General features: G+C 42.3%; 1 protein-coding gene across 28 annotated transcripts in view; it reads left to right on the plus strand.

Annotated features, from left to right (window-relative positions):
- The window catches only part of kif1aa (kinesin family member 1Aa), a 291,200-nt gene that overhangs the window by 15,437 nt on the left and 248,543 nt on the right, over positions 1 to 27,220 (plus strand). For all 28 annotated transcript variants that reach the window (XM_080185350.1, XM_080185352.1, XM_080185353.1 and 25 more), the window contains exon 2: positions 2,267 to 2,440. In XM_080185350.1, coding sequence (XP_080041476.1) covers positions 2,335 to 2,440 — 106 coding nt within the window. In that variant the 5' untranslated portion in view covers positions 2,267 to 2,334. The remainder of the gene's footprint in view (positions 1 to 2,266; positions 2,441 to 27,220) is intronic.

Raw genomic sequence — 27,220 nt, forward strand, 5'->3', positions numbered from 1 at the left:
CCTCCTCAACACTTGCTACTATGCACTGGCCCTACTTGTTGAAACAAAGACAGCACAGCAACTCATGACTGGAGTATGAGAGACGTAAGATTGGATTATTTGTACCTGTCTCCTCACACTCCTTGATGGCAAGAGAAGCAGGCGTTCAGCAGATTCAAGGTATGAGCTGGAGTGTGGAGGGGTGGTTAGATCAAAATCACGGCTGCTTCATCATTCAGCCAAATGTGTCACTTGTAAAAGGCTTTCCCCTTGCTGAGGCATTTGAAAAGTTGTTGCACGGTCAAAGTAAAGCACTGAAGATTGAAAGTGGAATGCTGTAAATTAATGAAGACATGGGCTTGATCCCTAATCTATATTGTAGAGCGATTGTTGGGATTGGTCTGAGTATCCTGAAATGGGGAGAGAAGAATCGACCAGCATTCTGCATTGAGTTGCCCATTTTGTAAAGCATGGCTGCCTGATGAGATCAGTCATGAAGCTGCCCATTGTCCAACAGCCTGCCATACTTCCTGGGCTCACAGGCATGAAAAGCAAGATTCTTGACAATGCTGTCAGTGTGCATGAGTCAGCACCATTTGAGCAGGAGGGGGAAAAGGTGGGAAAGACAGATAAAATGAGAGATGAATCAGCATAAGCAATAAAGGGAGAGACAGTTAACTGTTTAATGCATCAGTGACAAGGGGTGCTTGAGTATTGCCTCATTATAGTGATACTCTAAAGTGTCATCAATTAACTATCGACAGTGAATTAAATCACAAGTCTGAGTAATGGGTTCCAGTGGCCTGACCATGAATGCTTGTCCACAGCAAATCTGAGTCTTGGATCCCACTAAGTCTGAATTCAGTGGAAAAAACCCTCAGTTTTGAATGGATTTGGCTACCTGTCCATAGCCCGAGTATGGAAAGGACAGTGTCTGACTCGCTGTGAAACTGAATGAGAACCGACAGCGTGTGATTGACAGCAATGTTGACATAACCCTCTTATTTTATGAAGGCAGATGGAAAATGCTTATTTAGCAAGGGCAATAAAGAAAGCATGACTGAGTACTAAACTGAGTACTAATTCTTTAATTTTCTATTTTTTATGTCATTTTTCTTTGTCCCTTTTTTGTAGTTTACACCTGATTTATATTATGATCAATATTGCCCAGATGTTATTTCACTGAAGCATGTTTCACTTGTCCTGCTTTATTTCCCAAAATATATCAAAGGCAGTTTTCTTCAACAGTGGACTAGAAACATACTGATGAGAAAGTTCCGTTGAACACATTTTAGGAATTCCTCACCCTCCTTGGCTTTACAGCCCCCCTGCCCCTGCAACCCCAGATTATAATTCAAGTCCCCTATTGAAGGGTAAAGTGCCCTACAATTGATGCTCTATTTTCTTTTATACTTCTCTTATACTCATCTGTTGTTTTGTTCCTCTGGCCCTCATTAGATGAGCTCTGTAGTGAATGTTCAGTGATCTGCCAAGCCCTTTTTGTTACTTGATTTAACAAAGTAGGTTCTGTGTTTGAACCTTCCAATTTATCATCCCTCAGTAGAAGTCTAACACTTCCCTTGATCAATCAATGCCACTGCCGCCTTTTTCTTCCCTCCCTTAACCCTTCAGATCAGTTTAAGCCAGGTCTCTGTTTAGGTATTATATCATAACTCCACATGGAAACTTGCACCCGTAACCTATCAATCTTATTTATGTCACTCCTCACATTCCAACACAACCTAGTCAGCTTTGCTTTTTTCCCTCTGTCTCATTCTTAGTTTTTCTGTGCAGTTCTCAGTCCTGGTGCTTAATGTCCCTCTTGGTTTTCTTGTTTGCTTGTTTCCCCTCTCTGCTGCTATGTTTGCTAGAAGCTGCACAAATTGATATGCAGGTCTCAGCCCTCTCCAAGCAGAAGGAACGTTATCCAGGCATTGTACCTTTCTCAATGAAACAAGATTGTTTAACCACCCCTCCCACAGCATTAATTAACTTCCTGGTGATGGCATTAACATCAGCCCATTCCAATCCTCACCATGTCATTGACAATCAGCTACCGGCAACCATTGTCTCAGCTCATACCTGATATTGGTCACCTGTGCAAGCTCCTGGAAGGCAAATCATGTCAGTGGAAAATATATTTTGTCAATGGGGCTAAAACAAAAGATTATGCCAAGGTCTTTTTTGTCTTAATGACTTAATTTTAATTCAGAGATTGTAATCTCTACATAATCCAATGAGGACGAAAAACTTTGTTTACTCTCTTGCCATCTCTTCCCCTCTCTAGGCCTGTATTCTGACCAAGATAACAACAGTTCAGCCCAGCCTCTCTGTTGAGAGCCAGCCGGAAACAAGATGGCCGGTGCCTCAGTGAAGGTGGCGGTGAGAGTCCGGCCTTTCAACTCCAGAGAGATCAGCCGAGAGAGCAAATGCATTATTCAGATGTCAGGGAACACAACGAGTGAGTATTTGCTTCCGCACTGTACTGTTCAGTCTGCATTCCCAGGGCCTGAGAAAATGCAGAGCTAACAGAAAGACAAAAACTAATTATGCAACTTCAAAAGCATTCGAGCCAGGAATATTAATAGCTTCCTAGCAAGACTGAGCACTCAGCATTGCTCTGCTATTTGATATCAAGATGTTCTCCAATGTTCTCTAAACCTTCTTTGTGTGGTTGTGATTAGGTGGCAGTGTAAAATGGCCATTTCATTGAGAGTAGCAGCAGGATTTTCTATTTTTCTGTTCAGATTAATTTTGATGCCCCATTGGTTGGATAGGAAGAGTTTTGTTTAATGTAGTATTTCATTCTGAGCAGCTATGTTTTGTTTCGTATAGAGATGTTTGCATAGAGTTTTGGAAGATGGCACACTTAGTGCCACTGCCCTGAAGTGGGTAATTTATGAGCTATTATGCTGTACCTGCCAAGAAGCTGTCTGCTTTGGTTCCACCTCTTTGTCAGTTTTGATAAGAATGGTGTTAGAGGGTGATTCAGTCAGCCTCCACTACCCAAGGTTATGAAAAGGATGAGTCCTGCTGGAAAGTGCAGATTTGTGAATACCAGTCATAATTATGTCAAGGTAGTTGAATAGTCCATGCCATGAAGACCAAATGGGTTGAGTCAGCTGTTACTTAAGATGCTGTATCTCAGTGAGAGTCAACATGTGCAGCTGAGGAGCAAAGAGGAAATGGAGAAAATAGGGAGGAAATAAATAAGATGCAGAAATAGGGGTTGGGTTTCTCCAGCCATTCACGCCAGTGAGATTCTGTGGCCCTGCTGCAATAAACAGAGATTTGGTGGACCACCACATTCTCTGTCCTTGCTGGCAGTAGTGGCAGGGCTTGAATGGTCAGAAAATTCCAGCTAAGGTTTGTGTTCAGACAAATGGTGCTCTGATTTACTGTGGGATGGATTCATTCAGGTGAGAGCTGGTAACACAGGGAGCAATTGGTATGATCCAGCACTTCATGTTTACTTTCAGTGTGAAATGTACATTGTTTTTGTGATACAACTTCCCTATTCATTGACCAGAAAGTTTATGATTCTCATTGGATTGGATTCAAAGCTGAGATAAACCAGAGTTTTAATCAGAAAAGGAATCAAGATTTATGGGGATAAGATGGGAAATTGGAGTTGAGGATTATCACGTCAGATTATTCACAATCTCATTGACTGGTGGAGCAGATACAATATGCCGGATGGCCTCCATCTGCTCTTATGGTCTTATGGACGGAAGATGTTGCCCCACGCTATCATACAGTGTTGCATTCACCAAACTGAAAATACAGAGAAAGAGCAATGTTCTGGTTAAATCTTTTTGCTGGCTGGCTATTCTGGCAAGATTTATTTAGGTTAAGGTGACTTTGAAGTGGAGCGTTTCTCTGTTATCCTGAGGGTATAACTGAGCTCCCAGTGTGTGTTAGATTCAGATTCAGGCTATTCACGATTGATGCTGGACTCAAGAATCAAGCAGAGGTTGCCTTACTGTAGCAGTGTGACCTGTCCCTGGAGATCCATACGGGAATGATGTCTCTGATGAACGTGTGATTCATGGTTCATAATATTTTACAGGTAATGTTGAATTTGGAAATAATGTTGTTGTGAAGATACAGTAACTAAAATGCTGGGCTTTTGAGATTGCCAAAAGCCATAAAAGAAAATGGTGGTTCAGAGGTTTACCTATATTGGTTTAATAGAGTCAGCAATGAAGAGAAGGACTCGTAAAACAGCAGGTAGGCTTGTTGAACTAAAGAACTGGAGAACTGATGTTTAGATTGCTTGCAAAAAGTGCAGTTCTGAGAGCTGTTTTGTTTTTGGAGTTAGTGCTAAATTAACTTAAAAACATTCAGTGAACCCAGAAAAGCTGAGTCGTCATGAAGATGCGTGGAGTTTAAAAAAATTCTGATAATTAATCTGAGTGTACTATAGCAGAGCAAGAGGCTCTGTACCAAAAATGTGGTGCAGTTAGCAGGGCCCATGCAATTCGGACTGGGAGCAAAAGAGAAAATGCCGGAAATTCTCAGCAGGTCTGGCAGCATCTGGAGGAAGAGATGCGTCCAAGTGACCCTTTGTCAAAGCAGATTCCAGCATTCGCAGTAATTTGCTTTTATCTAGGGCTGGGAGCCATTTGTTGCAGCTGTTAGTTGCGGTTTGGACCTTAAGCAGTTTGCAGATCCCTGTCCTTGGGAACCAGTTGATATAATTGGAACTCAGGAAAAGAGTGGGGAGCTGAGAAAGTGGCAGAAAGTTGCTGGTTCCACACTTGAGACAGTTAGGGTTTAGAAAAACCTTGAGAGCCATTTATAACTTGCTGCAACTAATGGAGTTTGAAGAAACACAGGGCCAATGCCTACTTTAGTGAAGATGGCTGTCTCTGAAAGAGCTAGTTCTGTACTGGCAATTAGAGGCAGGAGTTTAGCTTTTTGAACTTTTGTGGAATGGAAGCTCAGGAGAAGAGATTGAACAATTGGGAAGTGAACAGTTGTTCAGGCCGTTTGAGTCAGAGTGGCTTCTGAGGGAATTCAGTTTATATCTTTGAAAGTGAAAAGTTGAAATCCTTTGTGTGGGAGATGGAGTTTTAACAAGATATTTTGACTCCAGTCACTAACAACTGGGTGGGTTGCTGAGTGTTCCATGGGATCTGTCTTGGTTTCATCTGCCACTAAATGTGCAGTGTGGTAGTTTGACCATAGTTTGCATGTTACTTCATATGGACTTTATGTTAATTCTGAATGTTGAGTGTAAAATGGGTATTGTAGATTGTTTTACACTTTTCACTTTGTATGGTAAAGTTTATTTGTTTAAAACTTTGCAATCGTGTGGTTTATTCTTCTGGTGCGTAACTGGGATTTTAAACTTTGTTGAAACAAAGGGTTACTGATCTCTAACTGGGTTGGACCATTGGAACCGGGCTGGTCCTTGAATGCATTATTCAGCCTTAAACTATTGTACATGCATGTCTGGGGAGAACAGGGTGATGTGCCTGGAGTGAAGTGCAGGACTGTGTCCATCTGAGGTGATGTACATGGCTGTGTCTTTCTGAGATGTCAGCAGCAAAGCTACTCTCTAGGAATTTCTTAAAGACTTCTCCCGCTTTGCAATCATACGTTCACTGAAACAGCAGCGTTTCTGCCAATTTATCTATGATGAAATTCCCATGAGTGCACATGGGTAAACTGTTTTAATTGACAATCCCACATCTCCAATGAGATGCTGGGGCTCGTGTTGGGTAATTTAGGGCATCATATTGTCTCTCTCATGTTCCCATTAAACATGGATTTGCTGTGGGCTGAAAGGATTGGGAATCAGTGCCTTCATCCTAATCTCCCCAACTTCAGCAATGTCGTGGATTCTGGAAGGTCCATCATGGCTTGTATTATTTGTCTTGAGAGGACTTTTCCTCAAAAAACGCCTTCACTAACTGCCAATCAGGAAGAGTCACGATTGGTTTTTAATGGATAATGCCCACCTTGCTGAAGTACATGCAATTTTTCTTTCAATGGATGTGAGCATTGCTGGCAAAGCCCAGTGTTTGTTGCTCATCCCACATTGCCCTTGAGAAGATGATGGTGAGCGTCTTTCTTGAACCGTTGCAGTCCATTTGGTGTGGGTACGCCCACAGTGCTGTAAGGTGGGGGATTCCAGGGTTTTGACCCAGTGATGATGAAGGAATGGTGATATAAGTCAGGATGATGGGTAGCTTGCAGGAGAGATTGGAGGTGGTAGTGCTAACTTTGCTTCTGCTCCCCAGTTTGAGGCAGTAGAGGTCATAAATTTGGGAATTTTAATCGAAGAAGCCTTGGCAAATTGTTGCAGTGCTTCTTCAGTACATATGGCAGCTATAGTGGTTCAGTGCCAGAGGGAGTGAATGTTTAAGATAGTGGATGGGGTGCCGATCAAGTGGGCTGCTTTGTCCTGATGGGTGTTGAACTTCTTGAGTGCTGTTGGAGTTACACACATCCAGACAAATGATGCTGCTTCATTAACAACTTACTTAGATAATAGCACCTCTAACATAGTAAATAGTTAGAAAAAAGAAAGAAGTTGTGGTTTGTGAAGTTGGGTCGCCCCTTCTAAATCCACGTTAATCATTTTTGTAGTAACAATTGACTAAACACTCCTTATAGTCAATGTCATTATTTGACACAGAATGGCCATGAAACTAATGAGTCTGTAGGTGCCTAAATCTGATCTTTAAGATGGAAAACATGTTAGCCTATTTCCAACTGCTTGCACCTTTGTAGTCAATGACCCTCTTCTAATAGTGCGTCATTCTTTATCTATCTCAAAACTCTGGGATAAATACTGCCCATTTGTTTGTTAATATTCAATTTACTTAACTTGTCCAGGGTGTTGATCTTTTTTACACCAATTTCATTGATTTTTACGTTATTTATCTCTGCTTGCCTTCCTTGGAGTACATGGAGGAAATAACCCTTCAAAACATGACCCATGTTGTATTCATTCCACATTTATGTTATGTTTATATCTTTTATGATTTTTGCTTCACTGGCTGCTCTCTTCCACTGCCCTCCTCCCCCACCCCTTAAAAAAGGTACATTACAGAACTTCAACATTACATAGAGTGAATAACAAATCATTTTCTTTCAGTCCCATAAATGACACTTTGAGGTGCCTCACTACACTTACATCTTGTGCAGTATTCATTTTGCGTCATGCGGCCTGAGGACTTTACAAGGTTTCCAACCCCTCTATGTTCAACAGCAGGAGGGCCTTGGATTGCAGCCTTTCCCCGTAGAGCCTCGGAGCCCCAAGCTTTAGTGATGCCCTAAGCATGTAGTCTAGAATTGAATTGTGCGGTTTGCAAAGCTTGGCCTTCGATGTCTCTGCGTTGGAAGATCAGCAAGCTTTAGGCAGACAAAGTGCATCTTTCACTGAGTTGATGGTCCTCCAGCAGCAGTTAATGCTTACCTTGGTGTGTCTGTGGGAACATATCCATACTGTGTGTTACTGAACTGCTTGGGATAAACAACCACCTTTTTCCACTATGCAAAGATTCATTCCAGAAGGAGGTATACAATGGTTTCTTCAGTGCAGTAATTTTGAGAGCATGTGGGAAGGATTTGCTGGAGAGGGCCTTTTTCATCACCAGCCAAGCTATGTCTTGGTGTTGATTTGAAAATTTTGGGAATGAGGCCTTCTTTCAAATGAATCAACACTTTTCTGGGAGAACTATCTAGAAACATCCACCATCTCCTTTTCCCAAATGACTTTGAGTTTGTTCTGTGTGGGCCACTGCTTGATGGACTTGTGGTCAAAGGTATTTTTCGGCATAAATATTTCCATGAGGGACAGATGGTATGGCATAGTCTAACTGAGAGGAGAGTTCTGTGGGAACTTGGCCAGACCCATTCTTCACAACGTGAATCAGATGTTGTTACACTTGGTGTTTGGTAATAAGGGTTACACAAAGCCTGACGCAGCTGTACACAAAGGTGACCATTAAGATGGAGCTGATATTGGGTATATTTTTCTCCCACCATGCCTATGTGTTCCTTCTAATTTTTAGTGCGCATTACTAGCCCCTCTGAATCCCATTCCCAGCAGCTTTGGGTGGTCTGATCTGATGGTGAAAGGACATGATCATTTGGCTCAGTTTCCCAAGGACATGGCCTTGCTCTTGCGAGTTTACTTTGGCCAAGTTTGAATTGGTCACAAATGTGCGTGTCTGTGCACTGGCAGCAGATCTGAGCAGACGACAGTAACATCATCCATGTACAGGGATGATTTGACCTCTGTACCTCCATTGCCTAGGAGTGTCACCCCTCTTATACCTGCATCCTTTTTGATAGGTTCAGCAAAATGTTCAATACAATACATGAACAGAAGAGGGACAGAGAGACATCTCTAGCTCACTCTGGATTTGATTAGAAAACATTGAGTTTCACCCATTGATTGAAACTACTACTATTATTGGACAGCACTTGGAGCCAATTGTGAATTCCCTCCAAAAACACCATTTTGAAGAGCACGTGCATCATATAGGTGTGTGACTTTCTGTCAAAAACATTCTCCTGGTCCAAGCTGATGACGCAGGCCATCCATCCCACTGTCCTACACTGAAGTGATCATAGTCCCAAGAAGCACAAAGCTGTTAGAGATCATCCTGCTATTTATAATTCTGGGGAAGAATATACTGTCATGTTTGGTCTCAATCCCAATGCCTTTGTCTATACTTCTCCATTTCCCTTTGATCTCCCTTTCAACATGTTTCTGCTTTTATTTATTCATTTCAGTGAACTTAATTTCTTTCCTTCAGAATTGGTAAAGATCATTTTACGTTTTATATCACCTTTACTTGCTAATCCATTTTGGGTGATATTTAGTGCGAGCTTCTTGGATCACAAAATACATTTATTGCATGTTATAAGTGAAGGCAATTGCGTAGTGGCATTATCAATGGACTAGTAATCTGGGGACCTGGGTTCAAATCCCATCATGGCAGATTTGAATTCAGTAAAATAAAATCTGGAATTAAAAGTAATTCCGGTTCACTGAAGGAAGTCTGCTGTTCTTACCTGTCCTGCTCTATATGTGACACCAATCCCACAGCAAAGTGGTTGACTCTTGAGTGCTCTCTTAAGTGGCCTGGCAATCTACACAGTTCAAAAGCAATTAGAGAAAGACAAGAACTGCTGATCCAGCCAGTGACGCCCACATCCCATGAATGAATTAAAATCATTAAAGGCATTCCACTTGTCTACAATGAACCGTGCTAACCAACTTCTTCCCAACTATTCCTTTTCATTTAAATACCTAAATTTTGGTCTATCTATCTCTCAGACCTTGTTAAACATCCTATGGCACAAAAATGCAAAAGATTTTCTGCATGTTTTCTGGATCCTGTAAAGACAACAGGTCAAGAGGAGCCCGACCTGCAGCATCCTTGATTCATGATACAATCATGCATTTGTTGCGTTTACCAACTTTGACTGTGAGCAACTTGGATTACCCAGTTTATAATTGATTGGCCTGAAGTCTCCCATCTCCCAAACTGTTTTTGCATACCTAGAAAAATATAGTGGTTATGGATACAGGTCATTCAGTCAGATCATGCCAGCAAATAGTCCCAATCACGTTCACCGTGTTCCTCCACCCATTCAATCTAACTCTGAATGTTGACCGCAGCCACTAACCTTGAAATGAATTCCACAGTCTCTTGATGCTGTGTGAAGATTTTTCTCCCCCTGCACCCCCCTCCCAAATCTCTTAAATTTAATGTTGCGTTCCTTGTTCCTGATATTGCAACAAATGAAAACCCTTTCATAATTTTTAAACACTGACATTACCCCACACTAACAAAGAGGGAAGGGGCAATTTTTGCTGAATTCTTTAGGATACAACAAGATGGCCAAAATAGGGTCTTCAGCTGCAACACTGATTTAGCCACATTTAGTTCAAGATGTGGTAAAGGAATTGAGAACAGTGCTAGGAATGGCCGTCTGGAGGCTTGTTAAACAGTAGGATGCTAATTAAAATGCCTGCTTGTAGTCATTAAGAAAGCTACACAGCACTTTGGCAGGTCGCATTTCAACTAAGAGTGCCCAGCTGCAAACATGTCTTAGATGCTGATTTCAAGTGCTAAGGGATAAGAGGTAAGAAATGAGCAGCAAGGTTGCTTGAACTTGTTCCACCATTCAGTATGATCATGGTCAGCCTTCGACCTTAACTCCACTTTCCTGCCTGATCTTCATATCTATTAATTCTATTAGAATCTATAAATCATTTGATTTCACCCATGAATATCCTCAATGACCGAGCATCTATAGTCCTTCAAAGTAGAGAATTCCAAAGATTCACAACTCTTAAGTGTGAAATTTCTCTTCATCTGCATCCTGAATAAATGATTCCTTATTCTGAGACAATACCCTCTGATTCTAAACTTTCCAGCCAAAAAGCAGCCTCTCTCCATCCAGTCATGCTTGCTCACACTTTTCAGTGTTTCTGTGAGGTGACATCTCATTCTTCTATATGCCAGAAAGTGGTCCATTGTACTTGATCTCTCCTCACATTCCCCACACCCCAGGAATCAACCTGGTGAACCTTCATTGTCCTCTCTCTAAAGCAGGTATAACCTTCCTCAGACACGGAGGCCAAAATTGTTCACAGCATCCCAGGTATGGTCTCATCAAAACTCTTTACAATTGCAATAAACCTTTCTTACTCTTGTATTTTAATCCCCTTGCAATAGGTTCATAAGATACAGGAGCAGAATTAGGCCATTTGGCCCATTGTGTTTCCTCCGCCATTCAATCATGGCTGATATACTACGCATCCCTATTTTTCTGCCTTCTCCTCATAGCTCTTCAACCCATTACCAATTAAAAATCTATCTAGCTCCTCCTTAAATTTACTCATTGTCCCATCATCCACCACACTTTGGGGTAGTGAATTTCAGAGCATCACTACCCTTTGGGAGAAGTAATTTCTCCTCAACTCAGTCTTCAGATAAAGGGTAGCAAATTTAAAACAATGACTTCTCATTCTAGAATGTCCCTCAAGAGGAAGCATTTGCTCCATGTCTACTTTATCCATACCTTTTATCATCTTGTATACCACAATTTGATCTCCCCTCGTTCTTCAAATCCAGCGAGTTTAGACCTAAACTGTTCAATCTCTCTTCATACGACAAACTCCTTATCTCTGGAATCGATCTAGTGAACGTCCTCTAAACTGCTTCCAATGCCACTACATATTTCCTCAAATATGGGGACCAAAACTGTACACAATATTCCAGGTGCTATCTCACCAATGCCTTGTATAGTTGCAACAATACTCCCATACCTTTTATATTCTATTCCTTTAGCTATAAATGGCAGCATTCCATTTGCTTTCTTTATTATCTGCTGGACAAGTAAAGGTAAGCCCTAGTATTTGCCTTCCTAATTGTTTACTGTACGTACATGTTAACTTTGTGTTAAATGTTCAAAGACATCCAAGTCATCCTGAACATCAAATTTAATAGTTTCTCATTTCAAAAAATATTTATTTTTCTACTCTTCCTTCTAAAGAGAAAAATCTAATTTTTCACACATTATGCTGCATCTGTCATCAATTTACTCACTCGTTTAACCAATCTATCTCCCTTTGCAGACAATTTTCCTCCTCACAGTTGACTTTCCTGCTTCATTTTATGTCATTTTACTTGGATACGTAACACCCAGCCCCTTCATCTAAATAATGAGTATAGCTTTTAAACAGATTAGGGGTCAGCATTGATTCTTGTGGCATCACTGCCTGTCCAAACTGAAAATGACCTGTTTCTACTTTCTGTTTTCTCTCCTTTCAAGCAACCCTCTATCTTTGCTAATATATTATTCCCAACCCATTGATCACTATTCTTTGTGTGGTATCTTACTGAATGCCTTTTGGAAACTTGCCACTAATTAGTGCTAAAATTGTAAGTTTATGGCTTAATTACCTTCAGGCAAGTTATGGTAAGCAGCAACTGATGTCTAGCGGCACAATGGATAGTGTCCCTGCCTCTGAGCCAGAAGGTCTGGGTTGGAGTCCCACCCCAGGACTTGATGGGCAAGGAAGGTGTGTTCATAATGTGGTCAAACAGGTTGAGTGTCAACCTGTAAATCCTTTCAAGCACATCAATGGCGGTAACAGTGGGAGAGACTCCTGGTCAGCCACACAGTGATGTGGAGTAATGCCCCTCAAGCTATAAGTCCCTAGCAATAGACTAGTGACCTGTTCTGGGAATTACTAGCTTTGGAAACAAATGGAAATCTGCGTTGGGTGTGGAAATAAAATTGGAATTGGAAACAGCAATTATGTGCTGAATCCAGACCAGCCTTATTAGCACTGTGTCCATTTGTCCTAAGTATGTCTTCCAATGAAACCTAGAATTCCGTTAGCTTTATTTATGCTAGTATGAACCTGAGGTGATGCTATTAATGCCCACTCAACCTGTATTCCAAAAATCCCCATGTTCCTTCATAGCAGAGTATTATTGTTACTGTCTTTTTTGCCTTTCCATCTATCCCTTTGTTGGAATGTTTGTCATTTTCCTTATGCCAACCTGAAGGTCTGTAACCTACTCCTTCACCACCATCTTGGTCTGCACAACTTCCCCACCGACCCCCACCCCCCCCCACCCCCAAAGAAACAAACACATCAATGGAGTATAACGGATATTGAAGTACATGGTTGACTATAGGTTGAATATAGAGTATTCCCTCATCCCTCATCCCTAGCTGCTTTATGCTGCTACTATGATATGATGCGGATATGCTGGCGTTGGACAGGGGTAAACACAGTAAAAAGTCTGACAACACCAGGTTTAAGTCCAACCGATTTATTTGATAGTAAACTCACTAGCTTTCGCGGTTTCCCTCTTCAGGTGAACGGAGAGTTCTGGCCTCAGACAGAGCATATAAAGCACAGACAGTTTACAGATTACTGATTAGAATGCGAATCTTTACACCTAACCTGCTGTTCAAGTCCTAAAGTGGCTGACAGTGTGAGTGGAAAGGAGCACCGATCACAGGTTAAAGAGATGTGTATTGTCTCCAGGCAGTACAGTAAGTGAGATTTTGCAAACCCAGGCAAGTCACGGGGGTTACAGATAGCACGACATGAATCCCATCTGTAACCCCCGTGACTTGCCTGGGTTTGCAAAACCTCACTTACTGTACTGCCTGGAGACAATACACATCTCTTTAACCTGTGATCGGTGCTCCTTCCACTCACATTGTCAGCCACTTTAGGACTTGAACAGCAGGTTAGGTGTAAAGATTCGCATTCTAATCAGTAATCTGTAAACTGTCTGTGCTTTATATGCTCTGTCTGAGGCCAGAACTCTCCATTCGCCTGAAGAGGGAAACCTCGAAAGTTAGTGAGTTTACTATCAAATAAATCGGTTGGACGTGAACCTGGTGTTGTCAGACTTTTTACTGCTACTACGATACCCAAGGGATTGATGGGTCCAAGATCAACACAAGTCTGTCTTTTCTATCTCTGCTGCGCCACCCCTGCATTCCCTTGTATTTCAAACCTCAGATATAATTCTCATTTTTATGTTTATTTTTATTTTCACTTTTAATAATGTATTGCAGGTTAGGTCCAGAGACAGATGTAAACACATTGAGTGACTGAACATTTTGTTTCCCAATAAAACCATCATTTGGAGTAGGGTTGACTGCTTGGCCCATCTGTCACCAGAATGACAACCCCCGTGATGCCAGGCCATTGGTGATGTGGGTATGGCTGATGCGTCTTCACACAAAGGAAAATGGAAATCTTGAACTTTCTCCCTTACCAGGCTGTGGGTGCTGAGCCAGTTAGAGATTTTGGGACTGAGATCAACAGATTTTTGTTGGGCAAGGTTGTCAGGAGACATGGTGCAAAGATGGTTAAATGCGGTTGAGATACACGGTAGCCACTTTAATTGGTAGACTCAAGGAGCTGAGTGGTCCACATGTGTTTCTTTCCCTGTGATATACCTTGAGACTTCTCAAATGAGGGTGGCAAAGTGTAGGAGGTGCAGCGGGAGGACGGGAGTTGGGATTCATTCAGCCCCAAGTCATCATAAACCCTGAAGCATGATTACTTACAGAGGGAACTTTTCTCCTGTCATCTGGTATCAATTTAATGCAGCCACAGTGCCTGACTGCCAAACACCAGACTGCCTTCAACTTGACACCAACACACCTGAATAATTTACATCCTCAGTGAATGCAAAAGGATCAGTCAGCATGGTGGGGAACAGCTCAGCCTTGCTGCTGTCCTGTGATTTTCCACTGAATTCTTTTCCCTTCCCCTACAGCAGATAGTCAACAATAGCAGTGTCAGGATGTTTTCCAGGGAGCCAGTCCCTGCCCAGCAGAGCAATGAATGCTACAAAAGCAGCTAGGCTGCTGAATGTTTGGTGAGGATCTGTACACGTTGGGTAGCTAGTAGCACTTGAAGCTGTCCTGTTTATCTTTTAATGAAGGCTTCTTTAACACCGTATCACGTTAGTCCTCTTGATATCCACCTTACTCTCATACAATATGCATGAGAAGGACTGAGTTGGTGGGGAGAAGTGAGACAAACCAGTGCTTGTTTTTCTTCTCTTTACTGCTACTATTTAAATATACGTTGTCATAGTAACACCACTTTCATTCCTCTACACTGTTGACTGTGTGTGTGTGTGTGTGTGTGTGTGTGTGTGTGTGTGTGTGTGTGTGCGCGCGCGCGTGCGCTTCCGTCCCCACACACCAGCCACTATACAGGGTGACACAAAAGAGCCATAACTGGTTTGCTCTATGAGCACTGATGGAACAATAGAGTCATTGTACTTCAATACCAGAACAGTCCACTATTATAAAATGTGAACTACATACCACAGTTGGATTTGTTTTAGACAGGGGTGAATTTTCCCCATTTCCTTTATTGTTGTGGGATGTGCAGATTGACAATGAAAAGTTTTCAATGTATTTGCATCATTAATAAATTCAAGCCACAAACTCATGTTATTACTGCTATCAAACTTGGCCTTGGTTGGAGTTGGTGACTGCATCGAGGTGATATTGTTCCATTGCCAATAGTTCCTATTTGGCTTTTATTATTTCAGTCTTGTTTTTGCTTAGTTTCTCTTTACCGAATTTTTCAACAACTGGTGTTAGGAAAATGCACCACAAAAGGTACCAATAAGGAATTGGGGAAGGCTCTATTCAGATTTTTTTTAAAGTTTTATTTATTTGTCACAAGTAAGGTTTACATTAACACTGCAATGAAGTTAGTGAAATTCCCCTAGTCGCCACACTACAGTGCCTGTTCGGGTCAGTTCACCTAACTAGCATGTCTTTCTGTGGGAGAAAACCGGAGCAACCGGAGGAAACCAAGGCAGACATGGGGAGAATGTGCAAGCTCCACACAGATAGTGACCCAAGCCAGGAATTGAACCCCGGTCCCTGTCACTGTGAGGTAGCAGTGCTAATCACTGTGCCATCATGCTGCCCAGACACTGGAAATCCACAGTTGGCACCCACAAGGTGGTATTGCCACCACATTGCTGGCAGATAAAGCACCACAGTGCTAAGGCATCAACAGAATACAGTATTCGTAAAGATAAAATAGTCTGGTCTTTTTGATCAATAAATTCACATTTGTTGCAATGCTCTTAAGTTGAGGGCATGTCTTTTCACCTGGCACCAACTGATCACTGAGCTGGTTTGCTGCGAATGTGGGCTGCTTAACAGACTGCTCTGTGTGTGTGTGTGTGTGTGTGTGTGTGTGTGTTGTGTAATCCCAGTGGAATGTGCATTTTCCCTGACACAGTTGTTCCGTTTGTCCTGTGGTCACTTGTGGGATTAGATGCAGGCGAGGCTTTAGTTAAAGGCACAAACTGGAACAAAACAGCTGTTGGGTTGCAACAAGAATGAGGCACAGAGACGACATTTTACTGTTAATCCCTCCGTTGGGAGGGTTGTTAAACTGGTATACATCCTGACACAGAATTATTTCTGTGAATCCCATGCTCATCAAAGTGAGGGGCATTACTGCTGAGGGAAGAGGACTGCCATTTCAAGCATTCCACAATGGCATCAAACACTTCCAGGTCCAGTACAGCAGTGTTATTTGCAGAGTGGTTCATTACAGCACAGGGTTAGATACAGACTAAAGCTCCCTCTATGTTGTCTCCATCAAACATTCCCAGGACAGGTACAAATGGGGTTAGATACAGAGTAAATCTCTCTCTACACTGTCCTATCAAACAGGCTACACTATCAAAGATATAGATCAAGTCTTGCTTGCTTGTCAGTGTGCACCTTTCCCTTGGGGTTTGTGTGCCTGGCAGTCATTTGGATTTTTAGAATCTGTGACTGAGTTAGATACAGAATAAAGCTGCCTCAATGCTGTCTGTCTGTCTCATCAAACATTCACAGCTACAGCACTATAGTTAACATAGGTCAATGGTGTGATACAGTTTACTTGTATTTTTCAAAAGCCTTTAATTCTGTACCACATATTGATTATTGAACAAGTTATCTGCTTGGGGATTAAAGGCGCGCTTTATCAGTGGATAAAATCATTTTCGTTGGATCGTATGGAAGTGTCACTGTTAATGGGCAATTATTAAATCCAATACACTTGATTTCTGGAGTCCCTCAAGGAATTGACTTAGGGTCCCTTTTATTTGTGGCTTATATTAATAGTCTGATTTAGCAAAGTACAGCTTTGGAATATTGCACCTATGTGTTTTGCACTGTATGGCAATAAAGGTAAGTAAAACATTCCTAGGTTGGATATAGAGTGAAACTACTTCTACATTGTTCCTATCAAACATTCGCAGGTTTGGTAAAGTATAGGTTAAATATAAATCAATACTTCCTCTACCAGTCACCACCAAATATTTCCAAGCTTGGTACAGTATAGGTTAGTTGCAGAGTAAACTCCCTATATGTTCTCCAATCAAACACTCCCAGGGTAGGTACAACATGGTTTAGAAATCTCTTTGTACGCTCTCCATTAAACACATCCTGGATTGGATATGGAAAAAATGAGATGCACACCAACAGACATCAACTTTCCGCCCATCTCAACTTATTCCTCATAATATGGGCAGTGGGTAAGGTGTCTTAGGCTCATTAACAGCCTTAACTGCGCAATTCAGTGACAGTTAAAGGCATCAGTCCCTTGTACTACCATTATATGCTGAGCAGTAGAAGGTGGTGCAAATGGGAAGGTTTTTTTCATCAGATTTGGTGAAAGGACAGGAAGGAAGGGAGATGCCTCCTTTGGGGTTTGCCTTGTGCACAATGGGCATTTGGGGGCACCCTCCCATAAGGGGAGGGGTTGTGTAAAAACAGAGTCCACATGATCAGCAGTGATGGGATCAGAGGTGATTTGGCTGGGAAGAAGTTTGTCAAGGATAATCCCTAATGAGTGCATTGGGTAGGAAGACTAAAGAGAATGGGATTGGCAGCTGTGGAGGCAGAGACAAAGTGGTATTGTCCCTGGACTAGTAATCCAGTGACCCAGAGTAATGCTCTGGGGACCTGGGTTCGAATCTTACCATGGCTATTTGCAGAAATTTTGAATTTGTAAAAATCTGGAATTAAAAGTCTGACCATGAAACCATTGTTGATTGATGTAGAAACCCACCTGGTTCACAGAAGCCTGCCATCTGTACCTGGTCTGGCTTATGTGATTCCAGACCCATAGCAATGTGATTGACTCTTCTAAGATGGCCTTAGCACACCATTTAGTTTAAGGGCAATTAGGGGTCAATGCTTGCTCAGCCAGCAATACCCACATCTCATGAGTTAATTTAAAAAGGTATGTTTAAGGGCGCTGAAATAAAGGGATCTGCAGATTTCTTTACACAAACCTTTGGATGTGACAGGAAAAGACGGCTGTTAAATTTGTTTTATTAATAGAGATAGAAGACAACAGCAAGGATGTTATGCTAAACCTTTATAAAATACTGTCTTGGCTTCAGCTGGTGAATTGTGATCAATTTTAGGCACTTTACTTTCGAAAAGATTTTGGGGAGGATGCAGAATACATTTATTGGAGCGACAGTAAGACTAGAGTTACATGAAAAGAAGAGCAAAGCTGCGGATGCCCTCCTTAGAGCGGAGAAGGCTAAGATTTGCTGGAGTTGTTCAAGGATTTTGATAGGCTAAATAAGAAGACTTTTTCCATGGAGGGGAGGAGAATAAACAAAACAAATTTATGATGATAGGCAAAAGAACTAGAGGTAACATGGGGATTTTTCAAAATAAATACAGTGAATTGTTGTAATCTGGAATGTACTACCTGAACAGTTGATGGAAGCAGTTTCAATGGTGATATTGAGATTCAGAAGAACATTGGATAAATATTGGGAGGGAAAACAATTACAGGTTTTTGGGTAAAAAGCAGGGAAGTGGGATTAATTGGACAGTAAAGAGCTAGCAGAGGGACAATGAGGCAATAGGCCCACATGCTTCTGTGAATGTAAGTTATCATTAGAAGGCATAACTGAAAGCTTGGTTAAAGAGCTGGGTGCAGTAGGTTCTTATAGAAGGAGGAGCCTAGATAGAGAGTGCCAGAGCATGGGCCTTACTGGGGACTGGACCTCCAGCAATGAGGTAAAAGGGGTGAGAGATGCAAGCATAGGCCGTTCAGCCCCTCAAGCCTGCTCCACCATTCACAGAGGAATGTGATGTTGGTTTTGTGCACGAGTAGCTAGTTCAGAATCTGTCTCTGAACGTTCTTGATCGTTCTTTCACTCTTTCCTGCTTCCGTAAGAAACAGAGCACAGGCCTTCATTTTCAAAGATATCTATATGACACTGCTGCAATCGTTGGATAGAATTGCTGTGTCAATAGTTGCGGATATTGCTGAGAAACATGAACTTTAACCTATTCTAAATGACCACTGCCATTAACCCTTCCGTTAGATTGTGCCTTAGCTTGTTTCGAAAGTTGAAGAATGTCACATGCCTGATGCAATACACAACTGTGATGTTACTTTGGAAGAGAGACATTGGAGGTGAAAGTTGCCTGATGATTTAATGCACCAAATGATACATGTTAGTGACCTAAAAACCTGATGGAACAGGATTCATCACGGAATGAAAAAGTCTGATAAATCTGTTATTGATAAAAGAGCAGAAGATTGCAGATGCTAGAAACCTGATATTCTGGTATGTCTATTTGCACAAATTAATTTCAGATAAAATTGAATGAAACTTGACCCTGATTTGAGGGATCGTTGATCATCTCATATCCCATGAACCAATCAGCTGAAAATGATGGTTACCCTCCTGAGGTTTTAACAATAACGATGGGTATATGAAGGTTTGTTTAAGAAAAACACTGGCATAATATGTAAATTTTAGGATGATGGTAACAAACCTCTTGAATTTTGCCATTTAAGTGTGTGATTAGAGTTCGCTCAGCTCACTGCATTTCTTGGTATTTATTCGATTTAGTTATTTTTTTAATTGGTCATGGGATGTGATAAGCCCCATTGACTTCCCTATACCCAATTTTCTGTCACTCACTCCTGAATTTCTGTTACTGTTTGTAACTCTCAGGTGGCACAGGGATCTGCGTTCAATTCCAGCCTTGGGTGACTGTATAGAGTTTGCACAATTCTCCCTGAGTCTGCGTGGGTTTCTTCCAGATGCTCTAGTTTCCTCCAGCTATCCAAAGATGTGCAGGTTAGGTGGATTGGCCATGCTAAATTGCCAATTAGTGCCAGGGTAAATATGTGGGGTTATGGGGAGAGGCTCTGGGTGGGATTGTTGGTGTAGGTGTAGTGTGCTCAATGGTTTCATTCTGCATTGTCTGGGGATAAGCCCTCAATATATATTTCTATAATATGTATATCATCCTGGCAAATTGAGATAATAATTTTTCTTGAATCTGGATCAGATCAAAGCTTAAAATTGACTGAAGCCATGACTGGCTATGACTTGCACATAAGGAATTTTTGGCCTCCTGAACAGCAGCAACCTCGTTATCTCTGAAGAGGTGCAAATGCATCTTGTCACTGCATCTCATTGTGGAAAAGCAGATTATCTGCATCAGTCTTCATCCTGCTAACTCTGAGAGGATGCACCACTGGACTTTTGATTCTTGCTTCTGGATTTGCGTGAATCAATAATTCTTATTTAGTCTGTGCTTTTTGACTTGTACCTCTTTCCCTCTTTTATTGTGTGAATGTATCAGGGGTTCCATAGCGATGCCTCCCCCCATCCCCTGTTGGCTTGAGTGTATGTAGAATAGACTAACCCATTTTTTATTTCACTTTATCTTCAGTTTGCTGTGCGGTTAATAGAGAATTGGATCACATTAAAACGGAAGAGTTGGAAAAATACGCCACTATATATAAAGAGGGAAACATCTTTGTTTGTGGTGAGAAGAGAAATCAGGGCTGTTTAAATAAACCCCTTGCTGTCTGTAACAGTATCCACAGACAATCTTTTTTGCTAATATATTGGGGGATGAGTATAGAGACAGCTGGGCATGAAATTTATCATCGCTGGCTAGTTTGCATCATTCCACTCCCAGGTCATTGTCCTGAATGCAGAATCCACAGCTGAAGGATGACCTGCCTGCAAAGATGAGGTAACCACTTGAGCTAACCAGCTGTCTTAGAATAAACTAATTTGATCTTTTGCTAATAAATCCACAATTAACATGCCAGGCAGCAGCAGAAGAACTGAAACAGACCTCAGGTTGCCCCAAAACGTTTGTAATGGGAGTAAATACATGCACCAGCTAATTTGCACCCAACAAGTTCCCATGAACAGCAATGAGATGAATGACCAGATAATTTCTGTTCAAGTGTTGCTTAAAAGTATTGATGGGAAGACCAGGGTGAAATACATGGTTATGAAAAGACCCTTTATGTGCAACGAGAGGCCAAATTGCATATCCATTTAACCCCTCATCTGAAAGATGGCATCTCGATAATGCAGTTCTTGCTCAACCTACACTGAATTGTCAGCCTAGATTGTGTGCACAAGCCTTGGAATGGACATTCAAACCTTGGCTAATGTTCCAGATGTGCCCTTTTCCTTCTTTTGGCTCATACCAATGGCTCGTATTGGTGTTGTGCTACAGTTTACTTGGAGAGTTCATATTGTGATGTGCACTTTTCCTTGTTTCATGCATTTTGTACCCTGGAGCTCTGGATGGAAGTGGCTCCAACTTTCTTTGTCACATGGCTGACTAGGCATGTTTCCCACTCCTACCACTTGCCATTAACTTCTGGTAAAAGAATTTGCAGGATGATACTAAACCTATTGGCCGTGTTATGAATGCACCCTCCTTAGCTGTCAGGTCCTGGAGTGGGTCTTGAACCTGACTCAAAGGTAGGAATGCTACTCACTGTGCCAAAAGACCTCCTGAAGGCATGGATTACTGGCCATGAGGAGTCTCTGCTGTTTGTTGATTATGGGCTGTGTGAGGAGAGAGATCCCAAACGCTGACTTCATGTGAAAATCCAATGGATTAGCAAACCCGTATATGAGGGAAATGAGTGGCGAGAGTTGCTCAAAGTGAGAATATGTTCAGGCAGATGGAAGATGATGGTAATGTCGAGGAACCAGTTTGATTTCTTGTTTAAGAAAAGACTAGAGGACTTGGCCATTCTGGGTTTGGTGGCAATGTAGATGAAAGAAAGAGAACCAGGACTGGTCAACCTAAAATCATCATAGCAGAAAGAAGCAACAGAAGAGTCAGAGTTCACAACAGATTGAATGAAAACAAATGATTAAAGACTATTAGCCAGCTGAGAGGACATAATTTTGATACAGGAGAAGTTGAAATAAATCCTGAGATTTATGGGGCTGTATTTGGGAGTGGTGGAGGGTTTATGGATGAGAAATCAGGAATTACTGGTTCTCTAGATGGATTGCAATTTTTAAATATGCAGGATGTTTTATCATTTATTTCAGCCATTTACCTGTCTGCTTGGCAGAAAGATCTGCAGCACGTGGTACCATCCAAATGGAGAGCTGATAGTGGTGGGCCAGGTCATAGTTATGTGGTTTTTGGTGGGGTGAGAGGGGAGAATCTGATCTCAGGAAGAAAATTATGGTGGGGGTTGGGAATGGTAACCGGGTTGGGGGGGAGGGGGGTGGGGGGTGAAATAGTGGTTTGGGGTGCTGGTGAGGAAGGTGGGGGGGGTGCAGAATAAGTAAGTTTCATTGACTTGGTGGAAGCATTGCTGCTCCTTTGGTCCTCGAGCAGTTCTGTAAAAGTACTTGGCTTATCCCTGTTTGTGTGTGAAGTACATTAGTGTGGGGGAAACTAAATGAGAGGGGGAGAGCACAATATGGCTGTGTTAGACGAATAAGAACAGCATTCACTCAAATCATTAGCCAAACATCATCATTCACTGGGTGACCAGTAGCCGAGAAGACAAGTGATCCACTGAAGGGCATTTCTGCATTAAGCTGAATTACTAATGGAGATGTGGCTACCAATTTCATATTCATAAGTACTGGATTTTTTAATTCCCAGGAAATGTCCTGAAGCCTGGTTTACTTGCATCTTGACATGCAGGGCAAGATCTTAGCTGCATCTCCCATCATCTACTCAGTGGCTGCATTTGAGCTCCATGTTCTTGAGTAACTCCTTCCCAGTGATATTGGGGACTCTGATCTTCTTTCAATTCAATCAGCCCCTACTTCCATCTCCCAAGAGGGAGCAGAGCTGTATTTGCATCTTCCACTAGTTTCCCTGACTGAAGATCCCATTGGGTTTTCATTCCTTCTTGAGCTCCAATTCAAAGGTGACAATCCAGCACCTCATATGCCCAATCTTTGTGAGCCCAGTTAGTGGAGGGGTGATTCTGCAATTTGTGCTTCCAGCATAAGCCCATAGTAGGGTGATATGGTGTCACAATGGTTAGCGCTGCTGCCTCACAGCGCCAGTTCAATTCCTGGCTTGGATCACTATCTATGTGGAGTCTGCATCTGCTTGAGTTTCCTCTGGGTGCTCTGGTTTTCTCCCAGTGTCCAGAAGGCGTGCATTGGCCATGCTAAATTCTCCCTCAGTACCCGAAAAGACAGCAGAGTGTGGTGACGAGGGGATTTTCACAGTAACTTAATTGCAATGTTAATGTAAGCCTACTTGTGACATTAATAAATAAATTTAAACTTGATAAAAGCAGTGGCCAGAGTTATAAGAACATAAGAACATAAGAAATAGGAGCAGGAGTAGGCCATCTGGCCCTTCGAGCCTGCCCCGCCATTCAATAAGATCATGGCTGATCTGTCGTGGCTCAGTTCCACTTTCCCGCCCTCTCCCCATAACCCTTAATCCCCTCTCTTATCAAAAACCCATCAACCCGCTTCTTGAAAATATTTAGCGAGGCAGCCTCCACCACTTCAATGGGTAGAGAATTCCAGAGATTCACCACCCTTTGAGTGAAGAAGTTCCTCCTCAACTCCGTTCTAAAACGCCCCCCCTTTATCTTGAGGCTGTGCCCCCTAGTCCTACTGTCTTTTTTCAGTGGGAAGAGTCTCTCCACCTCTATCCTATCCATCCCATTCATCATCTTATACGTCTCAATGAGATCTCCCCTCATTCTTCTAAACTCCAATGAGTACAAGCCTAGTTTATTCAGCCTCTCCTCATAGTTCAACCCCCTCAACTCCGGTATCAGCCTAGTAAACCTCCTCTGCACTCCCTCCAAGGCCAAAATATCTTTGCGCAGGTGCGGCGCCCAAAACTGCACACAGTACTCCAGCTGCGGCCTCACCAATGCCCTATACAGCTGCAGCAAGACCTCCCTACTTTTATATTCAATCCCCTTCGCTATGAAGGCCAGCATCCCATTCGCCTTCCTGACCACCTGCTGCACCTGCAAGCTGGGTTTTTGCGACTCATGCACAAGGACCCCGAGGTCCCTCTGCACCGTCACCTGCTGCAGTTTTTCGCCCCGTAAGTAATAATCCTTCCTACCATTCTTCCTACCAAAGTGGACCACCTCACACTTGCCAACATTAAATTCCATTTGCCATTCTCTGGCCCATTCGCCCAGCCTATCTAGATCCTTCTGCAGACTCTCCACACCCTCCGCACAATTTGCCGTTCCCCCAATCTTGGTGTCATCCGCAAATTTCGACACCCTACACTCGGTTCCCTCCTCCAGATCATCTATATAAATGGTAAAAAGCTGAGGCCCCAGCACCGACCCCTGGGGCACTCCACTAGTCACCATCCGCCAATCCGAATAGCACCCGTTGACCCCCACTCTCTGCCTCCTATTTAACAACCAATCCTCTATCCACGCTTCACCCTACCCCCAACTCCAAGTCCCCTGACCTTCTGCAATAACCTCTTATGAGGTACTTTGTCAAACGCCTTCTGAAAATCCAGAAAGACCACATCCACCGGCTCTCCTCTATCGACCGCCCTAGACACATCCTCATAGAACTCCAGTAAATTTGTCAGACCCGACTTCCCTTTAACGAAACCGTGCTGCGTCTGCTCTATCAAGCAATTGCCTTCAAGATGCCTCGCAATTTCCTCCTTAATGACGGATTCTAACATTTTACCTACCACAGACGTTAAACTAACCGGCCTATAATTCCCTGCCTTTTGCCTGGCACCCTTCTTAAACAACGGCGTAACATTAGCCGTTTTCCAATCTTCCGGCACTTCCCCGGAATCCAGCGACGTCTGGAAAATAACCACCAATGCATCCACTATAACCTCCGCCATTTCTTTCAGAACCCTCGGATGCATTCCATCCGGTCCTGGGGACTTGTCCACAATCAGCCCCTCCAGTCTGTCGAGCACCGCCTCTCTAGTAACAGTAATGTCATTAAGACCCTCCAGTCCTACCACCTTTCCATCGCTAACGCCCGGCAAATTATTCACGTCCTCCTCCGTGAAGACAGAAACAAAAAAGTTATTCAATACCTTAGCCATATCCCCATCCCCTACCACTAGGTCCCCTTTCTCATCCTCTAAAGGACCAACGTTCACCCTAGCCAGCCTCTTCCTTTTTATATATTTATAAAAACTCTTGCTATCCTTTTTTATATTAAGCGCTAGCCCAGCTTCATAGTTTCTCCTACCCTCCTTTATCAACTTCTTTGTCAATCTTTGTTGACATTTAAACCTCTCCCAATCCTCTTCTCGCCCACTACTCTTAGCTACTCTAAATTCCTCCGCTTTTAATTTAACATCTGTGGATGTTAATTTTAACATCTGTAGCATCTGTGGAGAGAGAATAAAGCTAACATTTCAACCCTGGATGACCCATGTTATGACTGTAGCTTAGCTCCTCAACAGAACCACAGGATTAGGAAAATACCCTTCATGTTTTGGCAGGTTATTTGGTCATCTCGCACACCAGTTCCAATTAGCTGCCATAAAGATCTTAATATTCTGTTATGTTCTAGGGCTGACTGACAAAACGTTCATCTCATTAGTGCAGGTATGGTGCGCTTCATAATTGGATTCAGTAGACCTTTTGCCTCCTTTCCTTCTCCATTTGCTCTCTGGTCCTTTTACTCCTTCCAATCCGCCATCTTTCTCCATCCCATTTTCTCCTACTTTCCTTCATCTCTCTGTACAATCCCTGATTGTACTCATTTAGTGGGTTGTGAGGAAAGAGCATGGAAGTGGGATTAATCGGAGTCAGCAGAGGCATGATTGGCTGAATGGTCTCCTGCTGTGCCATACCATTCTATGATTCTATCCAGGAATGAGACAAACAGAAATACAGAGCAGGGTATGTACTATCGTTTCCCAGAGAGGCTTGTTTCTCGTTTTATTTTAACTCTGCTGCAGGTCGAGTCATCGTGTTCAATTTATTTTTTAAAGCTTTATGCTTAATGTTCTAATCCTACAACCCATCTGCACTGATATTACATTTGTATGTTTTACTACTGAGTGGCAATGTAGTATACAGAAACCATTCTTGAAAGCATTATGTATGTCTCTGGAGATTGAGTAAATTCCTTCAAAATCGAATTTTTAAAGTAATCTTTTATTGGATATGGGCATTACTGGCTGTGAAAGCACTTATTGCCATCTCTGCCCTTGAACTAAGTTTCAGAGGCATTTAAGAATCAGACATGTTGCTGTGGATCTGGAGTCACATGTCAGCCAGACCAGGTAAGGATTGGAGTTTTCTTTCTCTTAAGGACATTAGTGAACCAGATGGGCTTTTAAAACAATTGACATTAGTTTCATGGTCAGCATTAGACTTTTCATTCCAGATATTTACTAAATTCAAACTTCACCTGCCATGGTGGGATTTGAACCAAGGACCCTAGAGGTTACCCTAGGTTTCTGAATTACTAGTCCAGCAACAAAACCACAATGCCAGCTCCTCCCCTGCTCAATTTGGATACCCATCGCTAATGGCTGGTGATATGCAAAATCGCATTTCAGGAACAGCTGTGGCAAACTTCCCATTATTTCAACAGCAAGAAACATGACATTTTGCTGTGTTTCACTGTCAGTCAGTAAAGATCTCCTTTCCTGCTTACAGTCCATAGGTTTTTAGATGTTGAGCTTGACTTCGTCCAGCCATAACTTGACTAACTTCACCATGCGTCCAACTCTTTTCAGCCTCGTGCTATCCGGAGTGCAGGTCTTAGTCCTTCAATGAAAAAGAAGTGAGACAAGCATTTATCACCTTCACCAGTGATGCCCCACTTGATGGTGGGGGCCCACAGTCTCAGCACATTTAGATATGTACAAACCTAAATCAACCCCAACAGGGATCCAAACACTCAATTGATGTACACCCTATTCTCTGATTAGAATCTAACATAGGAAGCCTTAGCTCATTCAATCCTATTGTATGTTTTTTGATTGAACCAAACACATTCTGCTTCACTATCATTGTGTAAATACCAAATTGACCAATCTCTTTCTGCCCACTTCCATTACCACGCAATTAAGTAATCATTTCACTGTAAATTCAGTGTCACTTAGTTCAGTGACGTCAGCAGAGATCATGGCTGGAGTTTTCCCGTTCCACGTGTCACAGAAAAAGATCCGTTGATCTTGGGCAGGATTTTATGGTTTTGGGATGAGCGAGGCCTTAAAATCCCACCCCCAGGTGTTCCATTCCTGGAGTGGAGCCCCTTGTTTCAGAAAGACTTCACCTATATTTTCTCAATTCAAAGCAAAAAATACATATTTTAAAATCTTTCATTCCAGGTCAGCTGCAGGTAACAATCTCATTATTCTGGTTCATTGTAATTTAAGGGAAGATTCATAGTCTGAAAGGACAGTGGATTAAACAGCAGTTTGTCATGTC

Source organism: Carcharhinus amblyrhynchos, chromosome 3, assembly GCF_965287045.1.
Source record: "Carcharhinus amblyrhynchos chromosome 3, sCarAmb.v2.hapA, whole genome shotgun sequence".
NCBI lineage: Eukaryota > Metazoa > Chordata > Chondrichthyes > Carcharhiniformes > Carcharhinidae > Carcharhinus > Carcharhinus amblyrhynchos.